Source organism: Acipenser ruthenus, chromosome 23 (genome assembly GCF_902713425.1).
Source record: "Acipenser ruthenus chromosome 23, fAciRut3.2 maternal haplotype, whole genome shotgun sequence".
In the NCBI taxonomy this organism is placed as follows: Eukaryota; Metazoa; Chordata; class Actinopteri; order Acipenseriformes; family Acipenseridae; genus Acipenser; species Acipenser ruthenus.
The window spans coordinates 28,469,700-28,490,795 of NC_081211.1; the positions used below are offsets into that span (position 1 = coordinate 28,469,700).

The 21,096-nt window shown below is 46.4% G+C and overlaps 1 protein-coding gene across 2 annotated transcripts in view; it reads left to right on the forward strand.

Moving 5' to 3' along the window:
• Positions 1 to 21,096, forward strand: part of LOC117431549 (vascular endothelial growth factor receptor 3-like) — a 43,768-nt gene that overhangs the window by 16,512 nt on the left and 6,160 nt on the right. For both annotated transcript variants that reach the window (XM_058997126.1, XM_058997125.1), the window contains exons 2-16: positions 4,305 to 4,401; positions 5,103 to 5,383; positions 9,944 to 10,068; positions 10,271 to 10,448; positions 11,034 to 11,173; positions 11,774 to 11,945; positions 12,578 to 12,695; positions 13,057 to 13,232; positions 13,325 to 13,490; positions 14,947 to 15,088; positions 16,213 to 16,321; positions 17,215 to 17,574; positions 17,920 to 18,066; positions 19,103 to 19,234; positions 20,766 to 20,872. In XM_058997126.1, coding sequence (XP_058853109.1) covers positions 4,305 to 4,401; positions 5,103 to 5,383; positions 9,944 to 10,068; positions 10,271 to 10,448; positions 11,034 to 11,173; positions 11,774 to 11,945; positions 12,578 to 12,695; positions 13,057 to 13,232; positions 13,325 to 13,490; positions 14,947 to 15,088; positions 16,213 to 16,321; positions 17,215 to 17,574; positions 17,920 to 18,066; positions 19,103 to 19,234; positions 20,766 to 20,872 — 2,450 coding nt within the window. The remainder of the gene's footprint in view (positions 1 to 4,304; positions 4,402 to 5,102; positions 5,384 to 9,943; positions 10,069 to 10,270; positions 10,449 to 11,033; positions 11,174 to 11,773; positions 11,946 to 12,577; positions 12,696 to 13,056; positions 13,233 to 13,324; positions 13,491 to 14,946; positions 15,089 to 16,212; positions 16,322 to 17,214; positions 17,575 to 17,919; positions 18,067 to 19,102; positions 19,235 to 20,765; positions 20,873 to 21,096) is intronic.

Below are 21,096 nucleotides of genomic sequence, written 5' to 3' on the forward strand. Positions count from 1 at the left end.
TTGGCCAGTTTCTTCTTGACCTCCTGTTGCCCCCTCAGATTGCAGGACTGGGTAACAGAGCCAACCTGCTGGAATGTGGGCTCTGAGAAGTGTTTTCTCAGTAGAAGAGCATGGCTTCCAGGACAGGACGTTTCTCACTGCGGAGCCAGCGGTCCCTAAAGACAAACACACATCTCTCATTCCTCGTGCCAGGCGATCATGAAAACATGGGATGAATAAACAGAATGGGCATCCGCTCTAAAAAGCCTTGCGGCCAGCCAGTCTGCTGATCAATTATTATTGTTATTTTTCTTCATTTTTGAGGTAAAGCCTCACGGTGAGTGGCAGTTATGGGGGTTTTCAGTTTTATCCCATGATCGCAGGTATTTCAGAAGTTTTAATGAAGTAGATGTGGATGCTGAAGTGCCAGGTAGTGATCAGGGAGAGGGGGGGTTTCACGCTAGTTGTTCAGTATCTTCAATTAATTCAGTTTATTGGATTGTGAAAAATTAAAAAGGTCAAGGGAAACGACTTGTCTGGCTTGTTTTAATCTGTTAACCACTGGTGCAGACTAGTCTCTGCAGGTTGACCAGAGGTGCGGTTGTGCAGGCTGACCAGAGGTGTGGTTGTGTTCTCGTGGTCTCTTGAAAGCCACTAGAAACATTGATTCAAACAGAAGCTGCTACACCACATGAATGTTCATTCAACAGTGAGTCAAGAATGCTAATAAGAGGTAACACAAGCCTGGATCTTCAAGATGTCCTGTAGTAACGGTCAGTAATCTGCTCCTGACAGCATTGCCTTGGTCTGTTTCTCATCCCAGCCTTCCTGTTGCACTGGTCAGTTGCTGCTGTGAATGTTTTTCCACAGCTCGTGTTTGTTTTCATCCACTTGCAATCCAACATTTGAATTGTCATCATTCCTGTGGGTTTATCTGCTGCTATTACTGCTTAATGGTTAGCCTTTATATTGGGTTCCCACACTGAGTGTTTACTGTCTAGCCAAACCCTATTTACTTTACAATGATTTAACGAGATTTATCAAGGACAGTCGATAGCCAAAGAAGTTATTCAGTTTGGATGCCGGGTCCTATATTCTTGAAGCTCTTTACTCCACTTTGTTATTTCAAATCTAACATGAATAACAGACGGCTTGCAAGCCTCTAAATCAGATGTCTGATCTGTTCACATATGGCTTGGTGGTAACATTATTGGGTGCTTTGCTGCTTTCTGTAAACAGTCATGCTAACTACAGTTTAAAGTAAAGTCCATTGGGAACTTAGCCCTGTACGTATTTTATCAGAAAACTCCCATTCAAGTCATATACAAGCTGTTTGAGCATTTTTAAAATCATAACTCATACACTCCAGCTACAGTATTTCTCCCCAAATCCCAAGGGACCCATGTGGACTTCTGTGTTGATCCAATAAAAGGTATGAACTTCAACATTGCTTCTTCTTTTTCATCTCTGGTTCAATACGGCAAACGTGCCACTTTTCACACGTGCGCTTCAAACTGTAATCTTCCAGGTGGGCAAATCCCTTTTAACACTTTCCCATAGTAAAATCATAGCAATGTGTAATAAAGCATTGTAAAGCCCAGAGCGGATTGATAAAGCATCATTTACAAAAACATGGCAGAATTACTGCCCTATACATTTCAAAAGAATATAATTCAAACTGTTTTCAGTGGAAGAATACTGTACAGCAGCAGATGAGTTCAATTAGGATTAGCTCCTCAGATTACTTTACTCAGGATTTACTGTAATAGCTGTGGCATTAGTTTAATCAAATCCAGAATGCGAGCTTGATTGCACTGTTAAACGCATCACTCAACACGCTGTTGCTACTGCCATATCACCGCTCACTTTTCACCTTGCCAAACAAGAAACTCCACAGCATTCTTTCAGAGAGAAAATAGAGCCTGGCTCCGTGCTCTGTGAAGATGTTTCAGTTTTAGCAGGGAGTTAATTCAGTGCCGATGTGCCCTGTCTCTGCCATGATTTATTAACAGTGCCAGAGCTGTCATAGGAATGGCAGGTGGGAATAAATGTGTATGCTGTAGGATATTGAAAAGAATACAGCTTGTATCTCCATATATATTAAAATGACACGGCTGCTCCGAATGGGCGGCTTTGCTGAGGGAACATTTTCCTAATTGTTTCTCTGTGTTAGGAAGGGGGTCGGAAGCGTGCTGTTCCAGAAATAGAGGAGGTGTGAGCCATCCTGATGGGAATTTCCTTTCTCGCTGTCCCACAGTCCGACCGTGTTTATTTGAACAGCCGCAGGCTGCTGGGGCTCTGTAATGCAGGGATGCTGGGGCTCTGTAATGCAGGGATGCTGGGGCTCTGTAATGCAGGGATGCTGGGGCTCTGTAATGCAGGGATGCTGGGGCTCTGTAATGCAGGGATGCTGGGGCTCTGTAATGCAGGGATGCTGGGGCTCTGTAATGCAGGGATGCTGGGGCTCTGTAATGCAGGGATGCTGGGGCTCTGTAATGCAGGGATGCTGGGGCTCTGTAATGCAGGGATGCTGGGGCTCTGTAATGCAGGGATGCTGGGGCTCTGTAGTGCAGGGATGCTGGGGCTCTGTAATGCAGGGATGCTGGGGCTGTGTAATGCAGGGATGCTGGGGCTCTGTAATGCAGGGATGCTGGGGCTCTGTAATGCAGGGATGCTGGGGCTCTGTAATGCAGGGATGCTGGGGCTCTGTAATGCAGGGATGCTGGGGCTGCTTTATCTCTCATTAGGAGCTCCACTCCCCCATACTGCACAGCTCAGTTCAGACAGAGTTTAGCATGGGTCCTTTGAAACAGGAAGTCATGAGCTGGAGACTTGCAGCATCGCCCTGGATAAGAGCTGGAATGCTGATCCCAGCATCTCCTGGCTCCCGGTCCTTGGCTTGTAGCGTTAAGTTAAGCTGTGTGACAGGGAGAGGCACATCTCTTTAAACCAGACAGCTCCTTCTTATGCGGTCCAGGGTTTAGGAACGGGACCAGCAACAAAACAAGAGATAAAACCATTAAGACAAAAATGATCAAGAATGCTAGTAATAACTCAAAACACATCTAATTACTTTTGCAAAAGGTGCTTATTAAGTAAGAAATGAATTAAATTGTTTCATATTTATGAAGTATGCACATGTTAAGAATTATGGCACTCCAGGGTGTGTCTTTGTGGCACAGGCACAGTTTTGAGGCAAAGGAAAAAGCTGAGAAGTAGCAATATCCCACACACCCTGGAGCGACATATTGTGATATACAATGGCTATGTGCCCATTTAATAACAACTAATGACAATATGTTTACAAGAGAACTGTGGTGATATCTCATGATGTCACACAGCACTTTTAAATAATTAGGAGAGCGATCCTCCCTGTTTTATAATTATGCATATAGACTTTGTTTGAAGTTTCAGTTTCAACTAAAATCAAAAATGTGCTTTTGATGAATTGGAAGAAGAAAGTAAAAAAATAAAGTAAAGGTCTTTGAGCGCCCGGCCAGCAAGTTCCTGGTGAACACTGCCCTCCACATCTCTGAGAGGTTTATAAACGGGGGTCTAAAGTTCAGCTCAAAATATTTACAGAGGCTGCTGCTCTTTCCATTGTACACAGAGGGAGCAGGATGCACCTGGCTGGCTGGGATTGCACACAATGTATCGTGGCAGTGATGGGAGCTGAACGGGGCTGGAGAGCCATGCTGAGGGTTGAGTAGTCTGAAGGTTAGGGCTGCTTTGCGGTCAGATGTGGCTGGCATACTACAGGGTATCATTGCTGTCAGCTCCACTCCTTCCATAGACACCAAACCCATCCCTGCACTGTATCTGTCATGTCCTCTGTGCCGCCTGTCCATCCTCTTCCAAACACGTCCATCTGCAGTTACACTTGATCTCTCCCACTGGGGCGAGATGGACTATGAGTTAATGCGCTAGCTTTCCAGATCTGGAATTACTTTGATGTAACACTTATAACAGTTTACTGCAGTATAGCAAAAGCACAGTAAAAGCATAGTAAGTGTAGTAAGACATAGTGTACAGACAGGCATAGTAAATCATAGGTAAGTACTGATAACCGTAGTAAAATTATACTGAGCTGCAACATTTTCACACAAAACGCGGTAGTCTTTTTGAAGTCCTGTGAGAAACTTGTTTGAAAGTGTGCAGTAAGGTCTGCACAATCATTTTGGCACAATTCACAGTTGGAGAAACAGATCATGGTGAACGACAGGATTTTTTATTTTCTTTTTCATGAGAACTAAAATCCACAAGCACTACTTCAATGAGTCAATAAAGTCAAGTCATTTGATGTCCGCGTTCTCTCCCCTTCGCAGGTCAGGTGCTTGGATATTCTATGACTCCACCCACTCTCGACAGCCCGGAAGACGAGCTTGTGATTAACTCCAATGACACATTGACCATTACATGCAGGTAGGCTGGACTGCTGTCCCCAACTCAGAACCACAATGAGATTCCGGGTTTCACTGTAGTATGAGCCTGCATGCCACCGCTACACCTGAGGGATGGTGTGTCCAATGGAGCTCCGATGCTCATGGGAAAACCCAGAACGACTCAACCAGCAAAGCCACAGGAGTTGCACCACGGCCGCAGGGCTGTCACTGCCAAAAATCCTAAAGTAATTATATATTGTGAAGGTAGAGAAAACAAGCAGGATTTTTGGCTGCGCAATAGTATTTTTTGGCAGTATGTCGACAATATGTCACAGTCCATCATTTAAAATATGTGTGTGTGTGTGTGTGTGTGTGTGTGTGTGTGTGTGTGTGTGTATGTGTGTGTGTATGTGTGTGTGTGTGTGTGTATGTGTGTGTGTGTGTATGTGTGTGTGTGTGTGTGTGTTATACTTTTATACATTTAGGAACATATCAAGGTACTTATATTCTAGTATGAGGATCAAAACTAATTTCAATGTTGAAGACATTTAAAAACACTTCTGATCAAAACTTTCATCTCTGAATGTGTTCCTTTCTTTGAGTATTTCTAAATGTGTCTGATGTTTTATAGTTATTCCAAATAAGAGCATGTAAAGTCACTTGCAGTCTCGGCGGCCCTATGCTTTGTTTTCTGCTGCGCTGTCGATACAATGGAATGACCCGTGCTGTTGCCTTGCTCAGGGGACAGCACACTCTGGATTGGGCCTGGCCCGGTGAACGGGACCTCAGCAAACAGGAAGAGAAGGATCGTCAGGACCAGCCGTCCCCCACAGAGCTGCCAGGGAGCCAGCACTCGCTGTCCATCTGGGAGTGCCAGGGCAAGCCACTGAAACCGTACTGCAAAACCCTGGTGCTGACCGGAGCCCTCGCCAACGACACCGGATACTACCGCTGCTTCTACCAGGACATCAAGGCCGTCATCGATGGCACCACCGCTGCCAGCACATATGTCTTCGTCAGAGGTGAGACACAGAAATAATTTCACCCAGTTTGAGCAGCCAGATAGAAGATATAAGATGACATAGCTTATATATATATATTAAAAAAAAAACTCTCTTATTATTATTAAGTGTTTGCTCTGTTTGATTACACAGGACATCTGCACTGTACAGCAGTTATTGCACAGGCTGTAATTCTATGGGTTTAACCCATTTGTCCTTTATTAAGTGGATCATGTAGCGGAAGACAATAAGCAATAATGCGAATTCCGTCTCAGTGTTCTAGGCACTGCTTTGGTGTATGATATCACCTGAGCTGTCATTTAGAATGTGAGGGTTTGTCATGCTGCGTCTTTCCAATCGAATCCTTTAAACAAACAAATAAACAGCCCGGCGCTGCCAGGGACTGAGTGAGGCACATCCTGAAACCCGATAACGCAACAGAGAAGCTTGTTCAAAACCTCACGCCACATGGTTCGTCCCATCAGATGTCACCGCGGTGCTCATTACAGTTCATTCCAAAACAAACAGCGGTTTATATTAAATCTAATTCAATCCATCACAGTATTAAACAGTATTGGAGCGTGTTACTGTGTTACTGCTATTTGAACTGATACTGCCCCTGGTCCAGCACTGCACCTCACTGCCACATGCAGCTCTTGAGATTGCAGGCATGCGAGCGGAGATGTCTTGGGTTCCTGATCCCACGCCTCTTATTTACCAGTTCATGCTGCTCTGTTAATGGGCTGTTATTTAAATGTTGTCGTTGGTTTGTTTTTCTTGCTTGCTTTCGTTTTTGTTTTACAAGCCGTTCAATTTAAAAAGGGGTGATGCGGGAGGGTGGCACGCGACTTTTCAAATGATACTGTTGCATCTCTGAAAAGAAAAAGCAGCTGTCTGTCATGGAGAGATAGTTAGTGCACCCAGCAGTGCACCAGAAAGCAACGCAGACTTGAATATTAAGACCTACCTGGCACATACAGTAATGCTTGTCTGTTTGTAGTTCAAGACTGTGGTTGCCTGGCCTGTCCCTGGCATGTGTGTTTGATCATCAGGTAGCTGCAGAACTGGCCGCTGCTCCCCCTGTGGCCAGCCAGTGACCTTCACGACTGGAAACACTTGCGTTCAAGGTTTCAGTTCGAAGTGTGCCCGAAGGCTCTGTCTTTTGATACCGGTCAGAGCAAGAGAAATTTTTTTATTATTATTTTTGCAACTGGCTTAAATACATGCCAGAAAAAATATGCGATATATCAAAATCCAGAAATGTTTCTTTTTTTAATAAATCCAGCTGTATGAAGATGTATCTGCCTGCCACTCTTTCTTAGAAAAGAATGAATAAAATAAATGTATTTTGAAAACAGCTGCCAGTTTGTAGGATTTGTTCTAAAGCCTATGGAATTCAGTTTGAAGTAGACCAGACCGGGCAGCCCTTTAGCACGGGCCCCCTCCCCATCGCTGTGCTTCATGGTGAAGGATGCTGGGGGGAGAGAAGAGGGGCAGTTTAACCGCTGTTGTGTGCCGTGATGACCATTTGAACAGAGTTGCCAACCATCCGTAACTTACTGACGGCCTGTAAAAGAAATTGACATTTTTTAAAAATGGATCATCCGTAAATAACAAAAAGCGACTGTAAATAAACCGGGGTACATTTTTTGTTTTGTCATTTTGCTTGTTTGATTACAACATTCACCGACCCCTGATGTAAAATATCAGAAATTTGTTCTATATAATTGGGGAGGTGCTACTTTAGTAAAAACAAAAACGAAAAATGTAAGTTAATGAAAAATTCACTCATTTTGTAATGTATTTATTTTCTGACGTCTGTTAAAAACAATTAATACATCTGTTACAGTGCAGGCACACTTTCACTGCTATTGAGCTGAGTTACAGTGCTAGCACACTTTCACTGCTATTGAGCTGAGTTACAGTTATTATTATTTATTTCTTAGCAGACGCCCTTATCCAGGGCGACTTACAATTGTTACAAGATATCACATTATACATTATTTCACATTATACAGATATAACATTATTTTACATACAATTACCCATGTATACAGTTGGGTTTTTACTGGAGCAATCTAGGTAAAGTACCTTGCTCAAGGGTATAACAGCAGTGTCCCCCACTGGGGATTGAACCCACAACCCTCCGGTCAAGAGTCCAGAGCCCTAACCACTACTCCACACTGCTCCCCTACAGTGCTGGCACACTTTCACTGTTATTGAGCTGAGTTACAGTGCAGGCACACTTTCACTGCTATTGAGCTGAGTTACAGTGCCGGCACACTTTCACTGCTATTGAGCTGAGTTACAGTGCAAGCACACTTTCACTGCTGTTGAGCTGAGTTACAGTGCCGGCACACTTTCACTGCTATTGAGCTGAGTTACAGTGCCGGCACACTTTCACTGCTATTGAGCTGAGTTACAGTGCAGGCACACTTTCACTGCTGTTGAGCTGAGTTACAGTGCCGGCACACTTTCACTGCTATTGAGCTGAGTTATAGTGCTGGCACACTTCACTGCTATTGAGCTGAGCAGGATGGCTTTACAGGGCAGTGTATGCCAGGCTGTTAGACAGCAGGATGGCTGTGCAGGGCAGTGTATGCCAGGCTGTTAGACAGCAGGATGGCTGTGCAGGGCAGTGTATGCCAGGCTGTTAGACAGCAGGATGGCTGTGCAGGGCAGTGTATGCCAGGCTGTTAGACAGCAGGATGGCTGTGCAGGGCAGTGTATGCCAGGCTGTTAGATAGCAGGATTGCTGTGCAGGGCAGTGTATGCCAGGCTGTTAGACAGCAGGATGGCTGTGCAGGGCAGTGTATGCCAGGCTGTTAGACAGCTGGATTGCTGTGCAGGGCAGTGTCATGTTCCTGTTCAGAATCTTGTCAGATGCAGGTCTGATTCTGTAGTTTTCTCCAGTGTTCAAGCTCGGTTCAGGCAGCAGCTTTGCGGAGGATCTCAGCCCCGGACCCCTGAACCTCTCTGCCTGTGGAGGGGGTTGGCAAGCTAGGACATCAGCACGCCGCTTCATTGGGAAGCCCCTTCCCTGCTAATCTCCTTTGACAAGGTGCCAAAACAGTTTCCATAGATCGTTCCAGGGGGTGATCAGAAACAGCTGAAATCACAGCAACCAAGCAGAATGAATGCGTCCAAATGAGAGGACGCTGTGCATGTGGTTCCAGTTTAGGGGGCTACATATTCCCCATGACCCCTCGTTCAGACCAGGGGTAAATTAAAGCTGCGTATGGTCTACCCGGCCTCAGAAACGCATCTCCTTAATTTGGTCATTATTGGATTAGTGTATTATGTAATGTTAGATCGCTGTGTGACCATGTGTAGAGCCGGTGTGCTTGTCCCCTTAACCTCTGGAGTGTAAAGATACAACAAGTGCGCTGTTCTAACTGTGAAACGGAATGGAAATACTAAACCGCTGTACCAGAATCTACTAAGAAATCAGATGTACTGTAAGTGTTTCATATGAAGCATAATGGATGGGCATAATACATCTCAGCATCTGTTATACAGTTACACATGCCACTCAAGGTAGAGTGTAGGCTTTTAAAACTGAAGGCAAACTGCGCTAGTAGTCAGTGTAGTGCTGTGAGTGCTGTGAGGTCATATCTCGTTTTGCTTTTGGCATAGATTTCTGCACAGATCAGTATTTCAAAGTTGTTTCTTGTACCTTTTTTTTTTTTTTTATTAAACCAGCTTATGTTTCCCGTTGGTGTAATTAAATAGTTATCAAAAATAAACCTGGAAGAACGACTGCATTTAAAAGGCTAACAATGGGCTCCTGGGACAGGAATGACTCAAAGGTTCCAAAGTTTCTGAGTGAACTCCCAGCAGCACGAGGCTGTGTTTGTGTGGGCTGGCTCAGCAGGGGCTGCTGCTAAGCGGCGTGGGTTTGCAGGAGAGCAAGGGAAATGTGACCGGGCTCCAGATGGAAGTGATCTGTTGTGTTTCAGTGTGGGGTTTCTGTACAGCGGGCGTGTGATGGGTACCAAAAAGATGAGACGGGCCTGAAAAGATTCATCAGCAATTCAAAGCTGGCAGTAAATCTGTCCCTTGAGGTCTAGAGCAGTGGAAAGTTAGGGTTAGGGTTAGGGTGAGGGTTAGGGTTAGTGTTAGGGTTAGGTTGAGGGTTAAGGTTAGGGTGAGGGTTGGTTGCTCCACGTGGGTGCTGATTCCTCAGACTTGTTGGTAAAGCAGTGTTGAACCATTTCAAAATATTTAAAAACACCAACAGTGAGGAGCACTATTGGAAAGAAAGCTTTTGCTTTTGCTGCCCGTTCAGACTGTAAGAGATTGTTTTTCGATCATTTGAACCAGCCCTGTGATGTGAAATGAATACAATAACACATGGATTGTGAAACTGTGTGCTTGTATGAAACTGTAACTTTCTTCTTTTAAATAATGAATTACATAATCTACAGCTTCAGAACTGCTTATGAAATTGCATGCAGATCTATTACCACGTTCTATTAGATTCTACTCCATTCCGACTCTCGAAAGCATTAGCTGCTGAGAGCTCAATCTCGCCGTTTCCATTCATTTCCTACTTTGAATGTGCAATTGTCCTGCTTTCAGATCTGCTTCAGCCCTTCATTAAAGGAGAGCACAGCCAGCCGGGGGTCCTCATTATCACTAAGAGGACGCCTGTCGAGGTGCCGTGCCGGGTGTCTATCCCAGACCTGAACGTCACTCTCCTCCGCGTGAGTATCTCTGCGGGTTGCAGCACTTTTCAGCCATAGTCTTGCTGTGTGCAGCACAATATCCAGTAGAACATATAATCCCCCTGGTCACTGATTTATTTCATAGGTCAAGATATAAGAAACTATATATAAGTCAAGCGCTTTGCCTTTAGGTGGAGCATGTTAATCTGAACCCTGTTTCTGTGCTGCTTTCCTTTGACAGTATGAGAACAGTCATTTTGTCCCACTGGACAGAAAGTTGATGTCGTGGAACAACAAGAGAGGCATGTCTGTCCCCCGGGAGATGGTCATCAGCAACTCCGGTCTCTCGGGAGTGATCTGCCACACTGAGATCAACAAGGTCCAGTTCCGCTCCGCCTTCTTCTTCTCCCATGTTTCAGGTAGTACAAGCTTCTGCATATTCATCTTATCTTTAGTTTGAGTGCTTAATACTCCCAACACATTGCAGTGCCAGCTGAGCAGGCTGAAGATTTGTATTGGCATGGCTCGTGCTGTAAAACTTACCATGTCCCTGCTTCTTCCAGTGCTGCCATCCTTATAAAAGTTTATCACAGTCATTTTGCAGTTTTCCTATGTTTTACCTTATCTAACTATTCCTAAAGTAAGTGGAGTGACCATATGGATGCAGGTTGCAAGTCCTTTGCAATGCATTCTGTTATATGTAGTCTTGCAAAAATAATCCCACACTCTCCAGGTGAAGCCATGTGGTCACACTGGTCAGTGTTCATCAGTAATATATCATGGCCATGGAATCTGAAGGAAGCATTTATTGAGTGTCTCAATGTAGCCATGAGGGTCATCACGTCTAAAGATCTTGAAGAAGTCAGGGGCTGTTTTTAACCCTTGTGTTTGATTTGAAACCACGAGCAGCTCTCAAAGTCTGCAGCTGCTTTGCTGGAGAATGTGCCGGGAACGCATTCACTGTGAAATGTGCTAACTGTCACTCTCTTTCCTGTTTCCCGCAGGAAGCCATATTTATGATTTCAAGCTGTTTCCTGCTGAGTGGGTGGAACTTGCGGTGGGGGAGGGGCTTGTCCTGAACTGCACGGCATTGGTGGAGTTTAACACAGGCGTCGAGTTTCAGTGGACCTATCCTGGCAAACAGGTATTTGTTCATTTTCAGTAAAGAAATGAAACATGTTCCAGTGGGTGGGTGATTGTGCTGCTTTGCCTCCTGGACTTCAATTTCAGTGTGGGGAACAGACAGTCCCGATCATGATTCATTCAGTGGAAACACCATCAATGATGGAAGTGCGTATTCAGTACAAACAAACAGTCCACCGTATTCACTGATGTAGCCATGAATATTTTTTAAGTACTTTTTTTGTATTATTATTTATTGGGGTTCCTTGTTGAACCTCTGTATCAATGCCCTGTAGTATTCTCTCTCACACCCTCCTCTCTCTCACACCCTCCCTCACTCTCTCTCACCCTCGCTCTCTCTCATACCCTCCCTCTCTCTCACATCCTCCCTTTCTCTCACATCCTCCCTCTCTCTTACACCCTCCCCCTCTCTCTCTCACACCCTCGCTCTCTCTCATACCCTCCCTCTCTCTCACATCCTCCCTCTCTCTTACACCCTCCCTCTCTCTCTCTCACACCCTCACCCTCTCTCATACCCTTCCTCTTTCTCACACCCTTGCTCTCTATCACACCCTCCCTCTCTCTCTCTCACACCTTCCCTCTCTCTCTCTGTCTGGGCTAGGCTAACCGCTCGGTGAGTATCCGTTCCGAGAGGAATTCCCTGGATCAGCAGACGGAGGTCTCCAGCATGTTCTTTATTCCCAGCGTGAACCTGACTGACGTGGGAACGTACACCTGCACTGCCAGCAATGGGGAGAAGAGCTTCCAGGCCTCCACACAGGTCATCGTACACGGTGAGACCTTCAGGAGACCATGAGCACAGCTTCCACTGCCACAAAACTACAGTCCCTAAGACCATTGTGTTATTCGTTTTCCATTCTGAATACTTTGTAACATGTGAAAGTTAACGGACTACGTTTCCTTTAAGCCAAAAACTTGATTAACATTTTCTGGCTTTTACATGTATGGGTTGTGCTTTCATCACAGTTCAGTTTCATAAAGCAAAAATACATTTAAAATGTACTGTATAATCATTTATATATATAGATAAAAAGAAATCACATCTCTAATAACTGTGGCGTTCCCAGTGTCCCTGATGGTTCTGGAAGTGATTTTTGTGATGAATATTTATCTAGTGACCTCAGATTGCTCTTACAGTAATTCTGAGTCCAACTAAAGCAATGAGTGATCCCATTACTCTGGTTTTGAATGCTGACCTATTATAGATGCAGAGACACTGTTCCAAACTAGCAAGACAGTGCAAGCTAATCAACACATTATCATAGCCAGCTGTAGAAATCAGAGATCAAATCCAGAATCTTCCTCATTTGAAATGTGTTCGGACTGCACAGCATCCGGAAGACAATGCAAGCCCCCTGGGTCAGGGAGCTCTGCTTTAAGAGTGTTGCTGCTTCCTGTGTTTCAGAAAAGCTGTTCATCAGCATGGAGTACGTGAACGGACCTGTGGTAGAGGCCACAGCTGGACAAAGGATCGTTAAACTGCCTGTCAAAGTGTCTGCATACCCGCTACCTGAAATACAATGGTGAGCTGAATGGGATTCATTCACACCTGTGAAAGATCAGGGACTGATGGCAATGGAGACTGGCACACTGTCGGCTCAGTGAGCTTGTCATGTTTCATACGTTAGACAGCATCTGTCACCCACATACTGTGCATATTAGGGCTTACATTTGTGCAAACAATACCAGCACAGAGGATACAAATCTAGCAGCCGTGACCATCAATCTGTTTAACCTGCTTTCAATTAAAGATGCATTGGGAAGTTTCTCGTAGGGATGATTTCTCTTTTGTTTTTCTGTAAATCATCCATAACTTGTAAAACGCTCAAGTGTCTGCTTGTGCAATCTGTGGTATCACTGCCGGTGTGTGCTTGTGTGTTTCAGGTACAAGGATGGCAAGATAATTACCAAGAGCCCGGAGTTCAACAGGATGAAGCAGTGGCACTATGTGCTGGAGATCCGCGAGGTGTCACAGCTGGACGCAGGAAACTACACCGTGGTCCTGAGAAACAGCGCCGCCCGTCTGGAAAGGGGGCTCAGCCTCTACCTCGTCATCAACGGTAACAGACAAAGAGGCTTGGACTCCTTTCTTTGGGTGCTGTGCCAGCATGTCTCTCTCTCTTTACTCAGTGCGTCTCTCGTGTCTCTGCAGTGCCACCGAGGATCCATGAGAAGGAGGTTGCCTCTCCCACCAACATCTACCCTCGGGCGAGCCGGCAGACCCTGACCTGCACCGCCTACGGGGTTCCAGCTCCGAGCTCTGTCACCTGGCAGTGGAGACCGTGGGGCCCCTGCGGACTGAACAGCACGCGCAGCCTGTACGTACCGCGAGCCGGGCAGGGTGCTCACTCACACCCGCTTTATAGGCAGGCAGGAAGGGGGGTTCGACAGGGAATAGAGGGATCCAGCAGAGCCTGAGAGGCATTGACATGTTTCTTGGTCTAATTTATGTATCATAAACACAATGTGCAGCAAATGTCATTTAAACATCATCATTGCTGTGCATCATATAGATTGGCTGTGTTGTATGCACTGTGATTTTCATGTTAAAACAGTTAGACATAAATCATTCAATCAATCAACTGCTGCAATATATTCACCAAACACACATGCACACGCACGCACGCACGCACGCACGCACGTACGCACACACACAGCCTGGAGCCTGAAGACAAGCAGGTTTTTTCAGCAATCAGGGTGGACAGTCTGTATTCTGCGGTGCGTTGGTCCTGGCCTCTCCATCTCTGTCATGGTTCATTCAGAGTTCAGTTCAGGCTTCACCGGTCAGTGTTGTCTTTCTGTAGTCTGCCGTTCATGGTCTATAGCAAAGCAGGGCTTGTGGAAGCACTCAGCTTCAGCCTCTGTGGGTGTCACATGAGATAGCAGCCGATGTATTTTTAGTGACGGGACTCAGAGTCTGGCACTGAGAGCGAAGCGAGTGTGGATCTGTCCAAACAACAGGAAGCCAGGGAGGAGGGCACGGTGGCATCCTTGGGCCTGGGAGGAAGAGAGCTTGGGCCTGTCAGCGCTGACGGTGCAGACAACCCCCCAGGACAGCCTGCTTCCTGACCTGCTCGCCCGAGCCTTTCTCCCCCTGCCAGCCCCTCTCACTTCCTCCTACTGCGTGCCAGCACGGGGGGAGGGTGGGGGGGTAAGTGGTGAAGACCCTCTTGGGGAGGGGGGTACTGGCAGTTAAAGGCTGAGGGGTCACCTGGAGCGGAAGGGTGCTTTTACACTTCATTGACACCAAGTTCTAGTATTTTCTAGCTGTGGTTCAGTGGTTCAGAGTGAGAGACATGATTGAGCATTCATAATCCATGTGCCAGTGAGTTGGGTACAAGTAGTTAAGGCATACATGATAGTACAGGGGTGGAAATAAGACTCCCGTTGCATAGCAGTTTGATCCATTCCTGGTTTTACTGTACTATGAGTTTAATAAGACACACCTGAGCCTGTTATTTATACACTAATCAAGCTCATAGTAAAACCTGGAATGGGTGAGACTGCTATGCAGTCAGAGTCTTATTTCCATCCCTGGCGTATTGTATAGAAAGCCACACCAGGAATTTGTATTATTCAGAGCAGGGTGAGAATAGAGGCAGTGAGTTTCCAGAACGAATTGACAAGCCTCTCTTTTTCCAATATGTGCATCTGTGTAGTAAAGCAGGCGTTTGTACAGGGCACTGTGTTAAATGTCAAGGTGCAGGATAAGCAGCCCCTCCCTGTGCACTTCACAGCGCTGCCCCAGTATTCACTGCCTGCTCTGTGCTTCAGGGGTCGTCGAGGAGCCGTGAAGCGCCGGCCCAGGGACCGGGTGACGGAGTGTCAGAACTGGCAGGACGTGGAGACGGAGAACGGAGTGAATAAGATCGAGAGCCTCGACACCTGGCCCGAGATCGTGGAGGGCAGGAACAAAGTGGGTGTGAGAGTGGAGCAGGGGAGCGGAGGAGAGGAGGAGCGGGGGGGCGGGGAGCGGGGGCAGGAGAGAGGGGGAGAGGGGAGAGGGGGGCGGGGGGGCGGGGGGGCAGGAGAGAGGGGGAGAGGGGGAGAGGGGGAGCAGGGGAGCGGGGGGGCAGGAGAGAGGGGGAGAGGGGGCGGGGGGGCGGGGGGACAGGAGAGAGGGGGAGAGGGGGAGCGGGGGAGCGGGGGAGCGGGGGGCAAGAGGGAGGGGGAGAGGGGGAGAGGGGGAGCGGGGGGGCAGGGTGGCGGGGGGGCGGTGGAGGGGGGGAGCGGGGGTGGACCTGTACTTGGGATCAGGGGTAGAACAACTACAGTGGTTTAAAGCCAGTGGTGGACTGGTACCACAGACTGTAACAGGATCCCAGTGGTATCTGTTACCAGTATAAGAAGTGGAGTAAGAGGAGAGAGCCCCGAGCCCATCCTCCTAACAATATGTCTGTCACTCCCCCATTGACAGGGAGCATTTCCACTAGAGAAATATTTCAAACTCTCTTCCACGCCACACTTCCTGGAGATAGCAGGAGTAAACACACTGGGTGACAGCACTCACTTCCTGTTTTCAGACACACCTGTGAGGTCATTTCCTGCGGAGGTTATGTATGGAAGGCAGGGCACTATAGAGTACTGACACATTGAGTTTGTCCCCTCCAAGCATACTCTGAACTGCTCTCAAAGAGTAATTTGTTGTGTTATTGTCTATCAAATGTGTAAATCTGTTCTAACGAATGCTGTTGTTTTAAAGGAGTGGTAACCGATGCTTTTAAATCCATTTTAAAGCCTCTCTTATTTTCACAAATGGTTCTTCATATGTTTTTGTCATTAATTCAGGTTGTGGAACATTTTGAAATGCAATGCTGCAGATACCTATGCAGTAGGTCACATGATCTGTGCTTCAGAACCAGAAAGAAGCAACAACTTCTAATCAGTATTAAAGTGCTGTATTTGAAATTGTATTCCCATAAAAAAAACAAGCCTATTAAGTCCATTGTAACTCTGCATAACAACATTGTAATGATGTGTAAGTACACATGTATGTAAAATAAAGAGCCCGGAGCATTCACTGTGCTTCCTCCCTGACAGACTGTGAGCAAGCTGGTTATAGCGAGTGCCAATGTCTCAGTGATGTACAAGTGCTCTGTCGCCAACAAAGTGGGGCGAGACGAGAGACTCATCTACTTCTACGTGACCAGTAGGTTCCCTCACAGCACGCGGCCTGTGCTTTAAAAGCTCTTATAATGCGTGTGTGTGTGTGTGTGTGTGTGTGTGTGAGCAATGTAGTGGGAGTCTATGCAGGATCATTCTCTCATTATCTATATGGTTAGTTTTCTAGCACTGGCTTTTTGGGACTAACATGACCACTAACAACAGCCTAACTGTAACCTTAATAACTGACACTGGTGTAAAAGTTTCTAATCTAACCAGATGTGGGCTTCTAACTCATATAGAAACTTGCCAGAAATCCCCTCCCCCACCAAATCTCCAAATGGAGTCCACAGTGTGTTCTCAGTTAACATAATCTACTTCTTCTTAGTACTCACTGATTGTTGATTGAGTGCTTGTGGTTGCTACAGTATACGATAGGTGCCAGTAAAACTACCATACAACCCATTAATCATAATGTTTATTTGATCAGTCAGACCAAAAAATCAATTCCAGCATATTAATGGAACCGCAGTCTGTTTTTATAAATAACCTGTTGATATGAAGCATTCTCAAAACAAGAAACAGAAATGTTTAATGCAGAGCTGTCCGATCTTTCTGGCTGAAAGAACCCTATCGATGAACAGAAGCTTCATAAAGAGCCATAAGAAACAAAAGAATAAATTAAAAAAGGGGGGAACATGTTTAAGTTGACCACACGCTGCTTCAGTATCTATTAAACAAACTACATGTTCAAACACAACTTTGACTTCTACCAACCGAATGATCCAGTCTTGATCTCTAAGAGACATACTGTGGAGTGGGAGTAGGACAGCCCTGAACAAATGCATACCAAGTTACTGAATTCATCAAAGCATGCATTTACAGATGAAGACTCGCGGGGTGTGGGCTCATTCCCGTATTCACCTCTCTCCCTGGCAGCTATCCCAGAAGGCTTCGGGATCGAGCTGCATCCCTCGGAGGAGCCGGTGGAGCGGGAGCTGGTGAGCCTCCGATGCAGCGCTGATAACTACACCTACGAGCACCTGCAGTGGTACCGACTGGACCCCCGCACGCTGCGGGACGACAACGGCAGCCCCCTGGTCCTGGACTGCAAGAGCGTGCACCTGTACGCAGACCCCCTGGACGGGGAGCTCTCCTTCGAAGCCGCCTCCAACAACTGGGTCCTGGAGCTCACCATCCCCCACATCCTGCTGCACGAGGAGGGAGACTACGTGTGCGAGGTGCAGAACCGGCGCAGCGGAGAGAAGCACTGCCATCGCAAGTACATCACCGTGCAAGGTGGGGCCCGCGGGCTGCGTTTACTGCACAGGGTCGCCACCTCTGAGGTACAGAACGGAAGAGGGGCTGTTGCACAGTACAAGGGACTGCTTGATCAAGTCGTGCATTTCTAGTGATTTAGTGATTTCAGCTAAGGAGTGGGAAGCAGTGTAGCTTTGTGGCTTTTCTTGGTTTGAATTGCATGCAGTTCAAGCCGTGACAATGCAGTGGCACTAGAAGGGCAATGCTTCTGTACCTAGGGTCAGGGGTAGAGCAAGGGCAGCTACAGTGGGTTAGTGTCTGATTATCAGTATGAGAACAGATTCTCCTGTAGCTCTAAACTCTTTGCGATCTCCCCCCTCGCAGCCCAGGAAGCTCCGAGGCTCCGGCAGAACCTTACCAATCAGACGGTGAACGTGAGCGAGTCCATGCTGATGAAGTGCGAGGTGGAGGGCACCCCCTCGCCCCAGATCTCCTGGTTCAAAGACGAGAAGCCTCTCTACAAAATGTCAGGTGAAGGCTGCTTAGCTTTGCAGTTCTCAGAGCCCTCACACACAGAGCAAATTCCAAGTGCCCCTCGTATGCTGTTTCCGTCACTTCTGAGTGTAGTGTAAACAGGAAGAGCGACCGCAACGCCAGGCCAAGAACAGGAACGATAGCTGATGATGTTCAGATTCGAAGTGCGCAGGCACAATTTCCTGCAACTTGTGAAAGAACGCAATTGATTGCGGCACGTCCAAATAACTCCCTATTGACGTAGCTGGTTTATTTGCCTATTCAGGACACACGATAAATGTGTCCCGCTTAGTTTGCTTACAGCAGTGGTTTATACATGCTAATCAATTACTGGCCAGATTCATTTGCATGCTGGGGAAATAGTGTATTGATCCACACAGGAAGTGCTTGACCTTGAAAAATGTTTTAACGCAGTTGTCCACAAGCCAGCTCGTTCAAGTCAGAGATTCCAGATCCTGCCATCTGGCCACCAGTAGTGACGGCTTTTAAAGTTAAGTTCTAGCTCAGTGGTGTAAGATGCCTGTGTTCTTCCAGCCTTTTGCTGAGCACTGTCTGCGGGAGAATGGCCTGTCATCAAATCAATTACTCTTCCAGCCTCTCCTCTATTCTCTAACATTAGGTAACAGCTCATTCGTGTAAAATGATTGCAGTGGTTGGGAGATGTATACACTGGTGTCAAACAACCTTGTAGTGAGCTGGGCATGAAGCTATGTCTGGAATGCACTGTAAATGGAGTTTGGAAAGTGTTTGGAGAATATAGTGGTTGCTTGGGATGATGGCACTGTTCGGAATGCTCTGCTCTTTGGAATGTTGTGTGGAGTGATGGTTCTGTTGGGAATGCTGAGCTTCTGGGAATGCTGTGCTGTTTGGAATGCTGTGCTGTTTGGAATGCTGTGCTGTTGGGAATGCTGTGCTGTTGGGAATGCTGTTCTGTTCAGAATGCTGTGCTGTTCAGAATGCTGTACTATGCTGTTTGGAACGAGGGCTGTGCTAGGAATGATCTCCAGACTGATGGCTGTCTGGATGTGTGCAGGGATCGTGCTCCAGGACTCCAACCAGACCCTGAGTATCCAGAGAGTGCGCGAGGAGGATGCCGGCCTGTACACATGCAATGCCTGCAATGAGAAGGGCTGCGTGCGCATGTCAGCCACCATCTCTGTCGAGGGTAAGAGAACCACTAAACACACACACACACACACACACACACACACACACTGTCTCACACACACACACGCACACACACACACACACTGTCACACACACACACAGACACACACACACACACACACACACGCGCGCACACACACACACACACTGTCACACACACACACACACACACTGTCACACACACACACACACACACACACACTGTCTCACACACACACACACACACACACACACACACACTGTCACACACACACACACACACTGTCACACATTTATTTAAACAGGAAAATAGCCAAGAACGCAACCTCCTTCACAAGCCCCAGATGTATCTCTGAAAATAAAATAAAAATAGCATCTACTAGTTAGAAAGGTTGTCTAAGCATATTTAGGGAAACTCATGCAATGCTGATGCAGGGTAAGTCGGGTGTTAACGGTCACAGTCTATGCTTGACTCCATCTTGTGGCTGATTGGTGTAGTGACGGTGTGAATACATGAAGTGCAGGCTGAAGTAAAAGGCAATCACCTTTGCAATATGCTGATGTTTCCATTCAGCCAGAAGGGGTTATTATTTATTATGTGTCTCTCAGTCAGCTCTCTGTATTTTGTATTATGTGTCTCTCAGTCAGCTCTCTGTATTTTGTGCTATGTGTCTCTCAGTCAGCTCTCTGTATTTTGTGTTATGTGTCTCTCAGTCAGCTCTCTGTATTTTGTATTATGTGTCTCTCAGTCAGCTCTCTGTATTTTGTGTTATGTGTCTCTCAGTCAGCTCTCTGTATTTTGTATTATGTGTCTCTCAGTCAGCTCTCTGTATTTTGTGTTATGTGTCTCTCAGTCAGCTCTCTGTATTTTGTGCTATGTGTCTCTCAGTCAGCTCTCTGTATTTTGTGCTATGTGTCTCTCAGTCAGCTCTCTGTATTTTGTGTTATGTGTCTCTCAGTCAGCTCTCTGTATTTTGTGTTATGTGTCTCTCAGTCAGCTCTCTGTATTTTGTGCTATGTGTCTCTCAGTCAGCTCTCTGTATTTTGTGCTATGTGTCTCTCAGTCAGCTCTCTGTATTTTGTGTTATGTGTCTCTCAGTCAGCTCTCTGTATTTTGTGTTATGTGTCTCTCAGTCAGCTCTCTGTATTTTGTGTTATGTGTCTCTCAGTCAGCTCTCTGTATTTTGTGTTATGTGTCTCTCAGTCAGCTCTCTGTATTTTGTGTTATGTGTCTCTCAGTCAGCTCTCTGTATTTTGTGCTATGTGTCTCTCAGTCAGCTCTCTGTATTTTGTGTTATGTGTCTCTCAGTCAGCTCTCTGTATTTTGTGTTATGTGTCTCTCAGTCAGCTCTCTGTATTTTGTGCTATGTGTCTCTCAGTCAGCTCTCTGTATTTTGTGTTATGTGTCTCTCAGTCAGCTCTCTGTATTTTGTGTTATGTGTCTCTCAGTCAGCTCTCTGTATTTTGTGTTATGTGTCTCTCAGTCAGCTCTCTGTATTTTGTGTTATGTGTCTCTCAGTCAGCTCTCTGTGCTCTCTCCTCCCCCGCAGGTTCAGACGACCGGACCAACGTGGAGATCGTGATCCTGATCGGGACCGGAATCATCGCCGTCTTCTTCTGGATCCTGCTCATCCTCATCTTCTGTAACGCCAAGCGGGTAACTACTGTGCACTGACCTGAACTGCTGTGTAATACTACTGTATTATACACCTATACTACACTACACTATTGTATTATACACCTACACTACACTGTACTACATTTGACATGCGATCTCTGAACTTTACTGTGCTTTTGCTGCAGTATACCATGGTACTATTTTACCAGTGTAACCCCATGTAGACTTCAGTGTTACCCCAGGCGTGTGATTACTCTCCAGTT